At 41.5% G+C, this 13,216-nt stretch overlaps 1 protein-coding gene across 1 annotated transcript; it reads left to right on the top strand.

The window, feature by feature from the left end:
• Positions 1–1,393: 1,393 nt before the first annotated feature.
• On the top strand, positions 1,394–10,070 carry ABRA (actin binding Rho activating protein). The gene is made up of 2 exons (XM_052788343.1): positions 1,394–2,215; positions 7,758–10,070. The coding sequence occupies exons 1-2, from the start codon at positions 1,464–1,466 to the stop codon at positions 8,233–8,235; spliced, it is 1,230 nt and encodes a 409-aa protein (XP_052644303.1). The 5' UTR covers positions 1,394–1,463; the 3' UTR covers positions 8,236–10,070.
• Positions 10,071–13,216: the final 3,146 nt, after the last annotated feature.

Raw genomic sequence — 13,216 nt, 5'->3', positions numbered from 1 at the left:
ACTAAATATCTAATGGTGACACTAACTTACATTATGTCATCAGTTTTGAAGAGGAAATGACCCTCCAGATTAATGAGGAATTCTGCCTAGAAGTCAAAGGTATGATATAGTCTTATATTATTAAACAAGAGCTAGATATGATCTAACCTACTTCAAACAGCCCAGCCTTTAATAGAGAGAAGATAAAAAGGCAGAGTACCAAGAGTCCATATTTATCTCTGGTGTAACACCAACGAAGCCAACAGAATTCCTTGAAGTTCAGTGTGCCTCAGAGCACCACGTGGCAAGTGCCGCAGGTCATCCTGTAAGCTGCAAGGTATGATGGATGGAAAAAGCAATGCCATTTTCCGTTCCTATTTAGGAAACATTATACTAAGAAATAAGATACCACAGGACCGAATCTCAGAAAATGTCTGGTTATTATTATGTAACAATTGATGTATCAATTCACTAAACAATTTTACAAATTCAGATACGAACATATTCCACAAAGTCCTCTGGAATGAAGAAATCACAAAGTGTCCTAGAAAATTCAATTTTTTCTATATTGTACATAGTAAACATAATTATGCTGTAAAAAATATACAAGTAAACACTAATTTCTATAAACAACTTTCTTGAAAAGCAGTCAGGAATTAAATAGGCTATACTTTATTTTTTCAAAATCCTAAAACTAGGATACCATTCATCCATCTGATCAAGTCAAACTTACTATATTAATCCCTGCACTAGAGATAGCAATTCCCTCATCCTTAGCGCTGACACCAAACAAGATAGTGTTCCCAGACCCCCCTGAAGGTACATTCTAAATAGATGGACATTAATAGATAATAACTGCAAACAAAGCACATAAATACCTTTTAAAAAATTAACAAACCTGGATTTCCTTGGACATATGAGCAATAAGAAGAAATCACCTTGCACTTTTTTAGAAAATGCACCTAAAAATTTCTCATTCATAGCCTGCTTCAGGCTTTACACTCCATGATGAGGGCCACTATTTATTTGTGATGATGAGGGGTATCTTCTACTCTGGCCAAAGTTGTCAGCAACTGACAGCACTCCACATTTAGCAGTTTCAGACATTCTGTTCAGTATCTCTAACCCAAGTTCTGTACTTCCAGAAGAACAAGACCCTTGCCAACAAATTGAGAATTGAGCAGTCCCAGGGAAGAGGGGCTAAAGGAGCTGTTAATTTCCCACTATTTCCAGTGCAGGTCTGTGTCACCCTGTTTACATCATGCATCATTCATCTGCTGTGATGAAATGCAACCCTGTGTTTTAAAAAAAGACCTCCGTAATAGTGAGGATACTGTATCTCTGTGAGAAGTGTTTCACATATTTTCCATGGGCACAAAATGCTCCTGCTTCTATTTAAATCTCTGTAGCTCTCTTTGGGCGACATTATTCACTTCAGGAAGTTCATTCAGAAGGTGCTTAGCATAGGAAGGGGAAAAGCCAGCATGGCAGCAGACAGCAACATGGCTCCTGAAAAAAAGCCGAGCACTACTCCTGTGAAAAGGGCTGTCCACAAGATCCGAATGGCCAGCCTAGTCTTCAGCTTGGCGCGAGGCTGGCAGCAGTGGGCATCTGACCACCACATAAAGCAAGCCCAAGAGCCCTCTGGATGGGTCCCTTCTGCAGAAGACTCATCAACTCAGCCTGTACAAGAAAGACCCTTCAAAAAATGGCCAATTAGATCTGTCAAGAGGGACCAAGGAGAAGACGGCGAAAAATCCTCAGCAAAGGAATCAGTGTTGATAAGAGACGCTGAAAAAAATGCAAGGGAATCAGATGAAGCCCTCAAAAAGTTCAGCATTAAAAACAAAGAGGTGACCAAAACAGTTGTAAGCAAAGCCTACGAACGAGGAGGTGATGTAAGCCTCCTCAGTGGAAGATATGAGAATAACAATAGTAGCTCAGAGATGACCAAGCTCAAAGAAGAATCAAGTGCTATTGACAAAATTCTTAATGACAAATTATCTCCAACCATAAGGAGAAAGTGTTCAAACGTGGTATCAGAACTGACCAAGGGCTGGAAAGAGATGGAACAAGAGGACAAAGAGGGGGCTAAGGAAGAACTGCTGCTTAAGCGTCATGATGACAGCCTGGATGCAGAGGACAGTGGCTATGGGGAAGCAGAGGACAAACTCGAGCAAGAAGACAGTGACCGAGACATGACGGTTGTGAGGATTAAACGACCTGTGCCATCTTTGTAAGTAAAACACCTTTATTACGTTATCATGAATGGTCAGCAGACCCAGAAACAGGTACAGGTTTCCTTAAGGAAGAAATGGAAAACAAAATTGGTAGGAAAAGGTCAAAAAGAATTTATAACTCTTGAAGGCAAAAAAAAAAAAAAAATTCCAGAAAACCTTTCACATATCTCTCTGTGCTTAAGGAGTTAGTCAACAACATCTGATTATAACCTTAAGTTTTATGTGCTATATACATAATAGACACAGTAAGTTACATTTATGAAATGTTAATTACATTTAATTTTCTGGATTTACTAGTTCATGGAAATCACTACTTCTTAATGCTTTAGTCCACATTTCAGATTAAAATCTTTCACCTCAGCAATAGCCCACAGCTATTCATTTATTTCATCAAATATTGAGTCTAAAGAGGTGTACCTGACAAATAATATTTCCAAATACTGATTCATTATTTTGCTTAGTGTAAATTGTACATACTCTTGGGAGTAATTTGCAGAGAATGTCCAAAACAGACATTGCAGGAGTCACCTTTAAGTACCTCTTAACAAAAGCTGGGTTCCCTGCTTCTCTTTGGAAGCTCTTCATGGATCTGGAATTCATCAAGTCAAAGAATGGAAACTTTCACAGGAGCTGGGACCCCACACATACATTAAAAAGCCTCCAGCTTGCCTCAGCATCTGCAGGATCGATTTGAATCACGCTATATGTTATAAATCATTTGACAAAAAAGAACATTTGAATCATCAATAGATTCTTCAAATTCAAGGTCTCTCTACAGGTACACTATCATAAGGGGTGTGTGTGGGAAAGTACAGTCATTGAATATGTTGTGGAAGTAGAAGTTCCTGACACATAGACTTCCTTATGCCTGTAAATGGTGTGAAGAAAAAAGGAAGCAGAATCTGTTACTTAACCTGTGTAGTTATTACAGGTTCTACTTAAAAAAAAAATTGAATTAAGTAGCAAATTCACAGCATCAGGCAGTTTTGAGTAATACTTCTTTCAGTAAGAGGTTCATGTTTAAAGATTACTATACAACAACAGGCACATATTAAATTTGAAGCCCAGGTTGTAAACAAGTGGAGTTCACCCATAGCCATGCAGTCCTTGGGAAGTCTCCTAGAAGAGCAGACGAACAGCAGAGGCTGGCAGGAATTCTCTGGTTTCCTCTCCCAGAGACTCCACCAGAACCACTTTTCCAGAAGATGGCTACAAATAGTTGTGTTGTGGCCAGACTTGCCAATGAGTAGCTGCCAAACTAATTCATCACTCTTTTGTTGGTAAAAGATTAAAAGATCCATATGTCCAGTGCTGCAAGATGGGAAACTGTAGGCAGCTGTTACAGACACAACACACTGTTTGCTCCAGTCCTCTGTTTTACAAACTTGGTAATGCCCCAGAACAACAACAGCAGAAAGGAACGTGTGGTTGAGCCTGAACTGTTTTGGTGTGAAACCTCACATCTAGCCGTAAAGTTGCAGCCTCTGAGGCCAGGGTGCACCAAGCCATGGCCAAAGCACAGCACACACGCTGCCCGCTGGCTTCGCTGGGCAGGGAGGATGGCTGGAGGTGAAAACTTAAACCAAGGCCGGAGTTTTGGCAGAGCTCGTCCGCCTGAGCCCGCAGAGGGAAGAGGCTGGCACCAGGACACGGTTTCCTACCAGGAGCCATCACGTGGTGGGGCCCAGGTCTTTGCTGCTTCTACTCTGTGTCCATCACCTGCACACACACAATGTGAGTGCAAGCTGAGCAGGAGGCAATTTGAGATGAGAAGGCAGGGTTTTCACACACTCAATTAGCCTGTGTGTAAAGGATGAGCAAGGCAGCAGGAATCGCAGGATCAGGACCATACTGTATCCTAATCACCATTTCAGAAACAAAAAACTGGAACCAGCATTGATGAAAATGCCAAAACAGACTCTGTGATCCCTCTGCAGACAGTAAGGCAGGCTGTACCGTTCCCACTGCTCGGGTTTTATACCTCACTACTGACAAGTGTTTACCATGGCCAGCATTAGACTATGACTAACATAGTCATGGATTTCAAACATACAGTACTTTTTAGCACAACTATCTAAACACATATAGCTATTTTAACTATTCAAGTTGGGGATTAGAAGGATGCTTTGCTGTACAGCTGACCAGTCATCTCCCACAAGGAGCAAATGGTTACTAGCCAAAGTGAAAAAAAGCTCCCCAGCAACCTAGAGCTTGAAAGTCTGTGGCCCCTGCTTTTGGGAGGCCATGTGCACTGTCCTTTGACAGAAGTTAGGACCTCCAACCAAAGATTTCACACATTGTGGCAGTGCATCCATAACACACATACAGTGGGAAAAAAAGGATACATTTGCAGCAGATATTATCTGTAAATAAGCTCAATTAAAACAAATTGCTCACTTTAAAAATGCTATAGTAGAAAAAAAGTAGCTCTCTGTTATACTTCATATGTATTTTCCCCCATATGTCTAATTTTAATGCTGCTACCTAGGAAAAAACCAATTAGCCATATTTACTGAGCTGCAAATGATTGAAATAACACACTCTTATGTTACTTAAAGCTCTCTCTTCCACTGAAATCTGACACAAAAGTAATTTTCTGCACTTACAGTGCTGTTATCAGGACTGGAATTTTTAACTACTCAATTTATTTTATAGCCTCAGAATACATTATTTCAGCCTGCTACTGTTATGAACATTTCAGTGTGGCTTAATCTTCTTCAAAAAGGCTATAAGTACATGGTTGTTAAAGCAAATCTCCCATTTTCCTCTCTATATTCCAGGAAAAAGCACCGCTGCCAGTATTTTTTTTTCTCACATCAGCACCTTCATCATTTCCAGCTGCAATACTTACTGGAATAATGTTGCTTCCTTAGCAGAAGGCATGTTAAGTCCTACAGGCATAGGAAACTACTTCATTCCTGCTTAGGAGCCAAAGGGATGCAACAGTGATATCAAACTCAAAACATTAAAAAGGGATTCATACCTTTCCCCTTCAGAAAGGGTCAGAAGGAACACGGAACACAGACATTGTCCTCATATAAGTTAAGAATGCATGTAGGGTGATCATTCTGGTTGACAGGTTAACTTAGTTGATTGTTACAGGTAAAGCACGTGGGTTAATGTTCACAACCTTCGATTTGGATCCACAATCCGTTGTGTAGGTGTGGTAAGAACATGAAAAAAATGGTTCTACACGTACACATTGTTAACTTGTCATTAAGCTAAACAATGGGGAAAACTGCACTTCAGCCACCAGAAATGGTTAAATTAGAAGATGCATTAAAAAATATATAGTATCAGTAAGGTATTTCCAAACCCACATGGGGCACAATAAAAGCAAAAGGATAGATAAGATGGTGTTTTTCTCAACCACTGAGAAGACTGTTCGGATAAGGAAGGTGATAATAGTACTCAGCTAGAAAAGAGAACTAAAGGTTTCAGTAGGAAAAGGAGAGAATACTTACTAGACTGTTAAATGAAAAAAGAGGTAACAAAGCATTTACAGAGTTATGCTATCTCACTCACTGTCGTCTTTCCCCTCAACCTGGGGAATTGAAGCTCCAGGACTTTCTCAGGGGCCAGGGCCCTTGGAGAGAGGGGGGAGCAGCTGGCTGTGGCTGAGGCATAAGCCCTCATGATGGTGTCTCCTCATCAGCTCCACCGAGACTGTTGGTATCACTTCTTCTAGGCAATTTTGATTCACTTGGGGTTCCCCCCCACCCCGATATCTTCCCACGTGAAGAGCTGGGGAAGCAATCAATCTGAGCTTCAGCTGGAGTTAAGACTGCGCTGGCACAGGGTTTCTGTGGCTTTTGGGAGATCCATAGGTTTCAGGAGACAGATTGCTTTGCATAAACAAACCCTGCGCCCACAACTCCTCTGGGCAATGAAGCTACAATTCAGAGCAAGGGGCAAAGGATCACAGCTTTCCCTTTGCCTGTATGACAACAGCTTATAGACAGGGGATTTGGTTTATCATTAGGAAACAAAATTGTCTAGCTTTACCCCACTGATATATTTTAATGCTTTCCTGCCAACACCTACCTGTTAATCACTTAAATGCACAAAACCACAGGTACATAAATGCTGCCTACTGTCAGGATGCTCTGCAGTCACCCCACAGAAGAAAGGTGCCTTTACTTGGCAGCACTATATGCTCAATTGTTCTGATGCTTTTCACCATATGGATGGGAAAGAGCATTTTGAGGCTTTTTAAATACAGTTTCTCAACACAGCTAAATCAAGCTAACGGCAACTCCACAGCTAAAAGATTGGTCCTGGTCTCCTACTCCTTCTTCTATCCCTGGCACTAAGTGTCTGCACTTCTTGCTCTAGCACTACAGTGCTGCCCAGTACTGGCATCCTTCTGGTGCACAGACTTCAACTGGGGACATGTCTATCACTCCTATTCTCTCTTTCAACAGGCTTAGTGGAAAACAAAGGAATGGCCAAACAGCAGGGAAATAAAATTTTCTGCAGGTTTGCGGTCCTCTGTACTGTTTTGCTAACTGTATTTTGGTTCTCCGCTGTTACTGTTAATATTCAGCTGACATTACTGGGGAGGTTTCAGAGCAGCCTTCTGGGGAGTAAAACCATTAGAAAACAAATTACTTCAGCACAGCCACAGCACAACATACTCCCTAGCCAAGCTCTGTACAGACACGATGACAGGATGTGGACAGCACAAAGACTAGCTCAGACTATCTACAGCTCCTCCACAACATGTGAAATCAGCCACTAGAGGAAAGAGTATCAATTTGTCTGCCTGGAGTCACCCAGCAATGTGATGTTGCTATGACACACACACACGCACACCAAAAAAAAAATCAGTAAGACCTCTGAAGGTCTTTCATCATCCTTTGACCTTGACACAAATCTCAGTAGCCCTAAGTTTCTTTCAGGCTTGTACCCTGCCAGCGGGAATGTGAATTTTGGACTTCAATACTTGTTCAGAACCATCCTTAAAATATATAAGCATAGGCAGAGCTACTGCACTCTATTAGCTTTTTGTTGTTGTTTTAAACATCAACATCTATTACAGGGGACAGATTTTTCTAGACACTTACCCTCTGTTTTTCAGCGAAGAATAGCTGAGGATCCAGACCATACACTTACAGTTATTGCCATCTATAACACCAGGGCAGGCAGATTTCAGGCTCTGCTAGGCAGGCAGAAATGGGGAGCTGCATGACTGACCAAAGGTAGAAAGCACAGGTAATCAGCAGCATACTGTTTCGCTCCTATATAGAATTAAGTCATTCTTGGCAAAAGTTTGTCAAAACAGGCTCAAACCTAGGCTGGAGGATGGTAGCGTTGATGAGATCAAGCTGTGACCAGCAGATTTGCTTCTGAGGGCAAACTGGAACATGGACTAAAAGCCCCCAAAGAACTAATTTAGAAGTAGTGAACTCATGCCACCTGGTGGCTAGCATCTCGTCTGGGAAAACATGGTAACCAAGTTAAAGAGGAGATTAGTAGCAAAACTGTGTAATTAAATGATGAAGTGCAATGCTCAAATGCCCTTTTTGTTTCTTTCAGCGCAAGCAGGTTTAGCGAAGAAGCACGCACCAAAGCCCAGAGGAAATACAGCTCCGTTAACAGCCTGAAGGACAGATGGCAAGAATGGGCCGACCAGCACATCGTAACGCAGAAACTGAATCCCTTCAGCGAGGAATTTGACCACGAGCTGGCCATGTCCACGCGCCTGCACAAAGGAGATGAAGGCTACGGCCGTCCAAAGGAAGGAACCAAAACTGCTGAAAGGGCTAAGAGAGCTGAGGCCCATATCCACCGGGAGATTAGAGACATGTGCTTCATCATTGAATCAATGGCTAAGCCACGGCCCGACGGCAAGATCCAAGTCACTTTCGCGGAACTCTTCGAGAGATACGTTCGTATTTCAGATAAGGTGGTTGGGATTCTCATGAGAGCCAGGAAACACGGGCTGGTGGACTTTGAGGGAGAAATGTTATGGCAAGGAAGGGATGATAATGTCATAATAACTTTATTAAAATAAGCATGCTACAACCAGAACAACTTGTTTTGGAAAACCTTTCTCCACTTCTCCCTTGCTATTAGCATTTGCACATTTGGAATACAATATTCCCCCCCATTCACCCACATAGAAAATATTATTGAGCATTTTTCTAAATATGTATTTTGTAACTACTGCATGGTAACACGAGCATCCGAATGGATTTTCCTCTGTACCAGGAGGGCTTGCAGGACACTTCAGTTAGTTACTACATGAAAAATAAAGAGAAAAATCTATATTGTATATAAGCAGCTGATTATAAAAACCCATAGCAATATAAATAGCTACAAATGAATTTCAATTTTTACTTGTTCTTACATTCAAGATATTCCCAACTATTTAAACTGGGATGTCAGGAACATAAAGCATGCCAGATCAGAAGTTGAATGACAATATAAAATAAGACCAAGTTTTTGATCTGTGAAAGTGATCTTGTGCACGTATTTCCTAATTGATTGATTTATATGCGTAAAACCAGTTTTATTTGAACACAGAATCAAGGATACCACCTTTGTTTTCTTTACAAGCAGGATATGCAACTACTACTGTAGTATTACCTTGTCGCAACTACTGACACAGCTTTCTTTTACATATCACGTATAAAGACAAAAGTCCTTCTTTTTATAAATGTGGTTTTGTATTGAATGGATTTATATAACTAATTTATTAGATAGTTTCCTATTTAGAGTTATGGATATTGGAGAGAAAACACTCAATAGAATGTAATGCACAAAAAAATTTTGCATAGCCACATAAAAAATACCTCCTATGCAATGTTGTGCAATGTATCGTCTGATTATCTATGTAAATATGGTTCTTATAAATACAGGGAAAAATAACATGTAACATACAAAAATCGGTCGGTACTTGTAGTGTTGTGTATAGCAAAAAAAGTGACTTCCATTGCAGTGTAACTCTCTGTGAGAACAGATACAGAAACAGTGTTCATACCTAAAATCAACTGACTTTAAGGAAAATGGTGTTTCATATTACACAGAAACACTGGCCTAATTTTACAGCATTTGTCATTTGAACCATTCTGATGTCACTGAAATAACATATTTCTGTCCAGGTGATGCCGAATAGGAGTAAACACTAATGAACTAATACTTCCAGGTCTTAAAATTGTTTGTATTATGGACAAATCTGAGACCTCTGTAAGGTCTATAATGCTTACTGGATTATATAGATCACTGTTTCTCTAAACTACTACTGCAAAAATAGCTATCTGGTAAAAATGTGCTTCACATGAAAAGCATTTGTTTTGTAGCAAGGTGCCTGGGCAAGTAATTTGCATAATGAAAAAGAAGTGGTTTTTTTCCCCATAAGATTCTTTCAAACTGAAAGAGCAAATATCTTCTTACAGAAGAAGAGGTGTATGAACATCTTTTCTCTGTGATAAAACAAGTATTGCTATCTTATTATGAGAGTACAGGTACTCCAGTTTGAAGCTCAAATGAACAAATAAATAAAATATTTTATACGTTAGTGATACAAAAACTGATTACTATTTCTATTGTAAGTCTATGTCAATCATTAATAATTTAGGCACAGTTGTGAATCTAAGGAAGAAAAATATTACTTAAGATGGATTCAATGGAACTTTTTTAACGTTTTCTTGAGATCTCTCAGACTACTCAAGCTGACCTGCAAAACTGACTTCTAAGTGTAATACTTACATATCATAATTTTTACCTGTATATTCCTACCTTATTCTTTATGTCTTTATATAATGACCTTTACAACTGTCTAAATTGTCTTGAGGAAATTTGGTTGTCAAAGGAATACATGAACTATAAATAAAACCCTTAATTGAATATTTTTTGGGTTATTCCTCCCACACACTAGAGAAGAAATACATGTGCATATTCTGTGAAATAAAACATCAATAAGTTTTTTCAAAATATAAGTACATTCTCCTTTTAACAGGCAGTTAAAATATTTCCCTGTGAAGGTTTCTCTGTCCAAAGCACCAGAACAAGATTTCAGAGTACATGGAAATGAAACAGTCCTTATACAAAATACCTGTACAAAGAATACACACTAAAGGCACATAAGTGTTAAGTGAATTATGTATTTCTGCTCACAAGAACCCTCATCTTACCACAGGAGAACACAGCAGAGATACAGTTCACCACAGATGTTTTTTTCAGTGTTATGTTCATGTGTGACTTAAAGCCCAAGAGCACCTCACCATTGTATGAGGAATCATATACATCTACTTTCATTTGCTGACCCGAGACAGTAGGAGTGATATATTTTTGAACTGAAACACTCACAGTGCAGTATACCACTAAGAGGTGCATTTCAATATTATGCCTGTTTACAGCACGAGCTTGTGGTTTGATATGAAATCTATGCCATCTACTACTTCACTTTCAAGGAAACATCTGGAATACAACTAGGCATGTACTGCTGAAGTAGGAATCAAAAAAACCTTCCAGGCTTAGGTCTTGAGGCAGCAAAGTAGCCCGTAGAAACTGCAGAGTAAATTAAGTTTTTCCACTTCTTCCTACCTGTTCGATAGCAACATGGAAGTGTGGAGTGCCTCTTCTACTCGCTAAGCACTGCTTCTAATGAAGAAATCACTACACGAAAGGAAGGCAGCAATTGTTGCCAACAATTTTCATTCACATGAGAGCCATCTCTGCCTTGTTGCATGCCTACTAACAAAAAAGGCTGGGCTGACTGGATCACAAGCAGATTTAGCTCTGACATTTTACTGTTCTTGCCCCATACGATGCAGGGAGGCAGACACCTGACTTGGACTGAATAAACTGCTAGCATTCTCAAATGCAATCGTCTTCCTCCAGGTTCATGACGGCAAGCTAAGCATTTACTTTGGAGGCAACAATTGCTCCTGACTCAGTCTTAACATCTGAAATTTAGGCGTATCTGCACCTAAGTTAATGCTGAGGTTCATAAAAGTTTCATCCACTTAAACATTTGTGAGCAACACATTATTGACATCTGACTTTTCTGTAGGCTCCTGTATGTCCACCAGAAGTCACTGTGGACAAGACTACATTTTAAGTTTCATATAATGCATATACTAATACTGGGGCAAGAGAGGCAAGGACAGACTAAGCTGCAGGTCAAACTTCTCAGCTGAACTGTAATTCAGTGACAAGAGGAGATGGGGAACCTTCCCATTTTCTCCTTTATGGAATGTAGCAGAGAGAACTGAACTTCTGTAACCAGTGGCACTCTACTTCTTGAATCTCAACGCTTCATTTAGCTGACAGAATAGAATCATTTAGAATCATGTGGAAAAGACCTTTAAGATCATTGAATCCAACTGTTAACCTAGCACTGCAGAGTCCACCACTAAACCATGTCCCTAAGCACCACATCTATACATCTTTTAAATACCTCCAGGGATGGTGACTACACCACTTCCCTGGGCAGCCTGTTCCAATGCTTGATAACCACTTCAGTGAAGAAATTTTTCCTAATATCCAACCTAAATCTCCCTTGCCCCAACTTGAGGCCATTTCCTCTTGTCCTATAACCAGCCACCTGATAGAAGAGACCAGCACCCACCTCACTACAACCCCCCTTCAGGTAGCTGTAGAGAGCAATAAGGTCTCCCCTCAGCCTCCTCCAGACTAAAGAGCCCCAGCTCCCTCAGCCGCTCCTCGTAAGACTTGTGCTCCAGGCCCCTCACCAACTTGGTTGCCCTTCTCTGGACATGCTCCAGCAACTCAATGTCTTTCTTGTAGTGAAGGGCCCAAAACTGAACACAGTACTCGAGGTGCAGCCTCACCAGTGCCCAGTACAGGGAAACAATCACTTCCCTAGTCTTGCTGGCCACACTATGTCTGATACAAGCCAGGATGCTGTCAGCCTTCTTGGCCACCTGGGCACACTGCTGGCTCATATTCAGCCGGCTGTCAACCAACACCCCCAGGTCCTTTTCTGCCAGGCAGCTTTCCAGCCACTCTTCCCCAAGCCTGTATGTAATGCTGCATGGGGTTGTTGTGACCGAAGTGCAGGACCTGGCACTTGGCCTTGTTAAATCACATAAAATTGGCCTCAGCCCATCAATCCAGCCTGTCCAGATCCCTCTGTAGAGCCTTCCTTCCCTCAAACAGATCAACACTCCAGCCAACTTGGTGTCATCTGCAAACTTACTGAGGGTGCACTCAATCCCCTCATCCGGATCATTGATAAAGATATTAAACAGAACTGGCCCCAAAACTGAGCCCTGGGGAACACCAGTGGTGACTGCCCGCCAACTGGATTTAACTCTGTTCACCACAACTCTTTGGGCTCAGCCATCCAGCCAGTTTTTCACCCAGCGAAGAGTATGCTCGTCCAAGCTGTGAGCAGCCACTTTCCCCAGGAGAATGCTGTGCAAAACGGTGTCAAAGGCTTTACTAAAGTCTTGGTAGACAATATCCACAGCCTTTCCCTCATCCACTAAGCAGGTCACCTTGTCATAGAAGAAGATCAGGTTAGTCAAGCAGGACCTGCCTCTCATAAACCCATGCTGACTGGGCCTGATTGCCTGGTTGTCCCGTACGTGCCACATGATGGCACTCAATATGATCTGCTCCACAACCTTCCCCAGCACCGAGGTCAGGCTGAGAGGCCTGTAGTTCCCCGGATCCTCCTTCCAGCTCTTCTTGTAGATGGGCATCACATTTGCTAACTTCCAATCAACTGGGACCTCCCCGGTTAGCCAAGACTGCTGATAAATGATGGGAAGTGGCTTGGTGAACACTTCTGCCAGCTCCCTCAGCACCCGTGGGTGGATCCCACCCAGCCCCATAGACTTTTGTGTGTCTAACTGGTGTAGCAGGTCGCTAACAATTTCCCCTTGGATTATGGGGGCTTCATTCTGCTCCCCAGCCCTGTCTTCCAGCTCAGGGGACCAGGTACCCAGAGAACTGGTCCTACTGTTAAAGACTGAGGCAAAGAAGGCATTAAGTACCTCAGCCTTTTCCTCATCCTTTGTCAC

This window comes from Harpia harpyja, chromosome 5 (genome assembly GCF_026419915.1).
Source record: "Harpia harpyja isolate bHarHar1 chromosome 5, bHarHar1 primary haplotype, whole genome shotgun sequence".
In the NCBI taxonomy this organism is placed as follows: domain Eukaryota; kingdom Metazoa; phylum Chordata; class Aves; order Accipitriformes; family Accipitridae; genus Harpia; species Harpia harpyja.
This window is presented reverse-complemented; position numbering and strand designations above follow the sequence as displayed.

Bases quoted from the DNA above. Each gene is read 5' to 3' on its own strand.
- ABRA (XM_052788343.1), top strand. From the start codon at position 1,464: ATGGCAGCAGACAGCAACATGGCTCCTGAAAAAAAGCCGAGCACTACT. The intron at 2,216-7,757 runs GTAAGTAAAACA...TGTTTCTTTCAG, and splicing joins AAACGACCTGTGCCATCTTT to CGCAAGCAGGTTTAGCGAAG.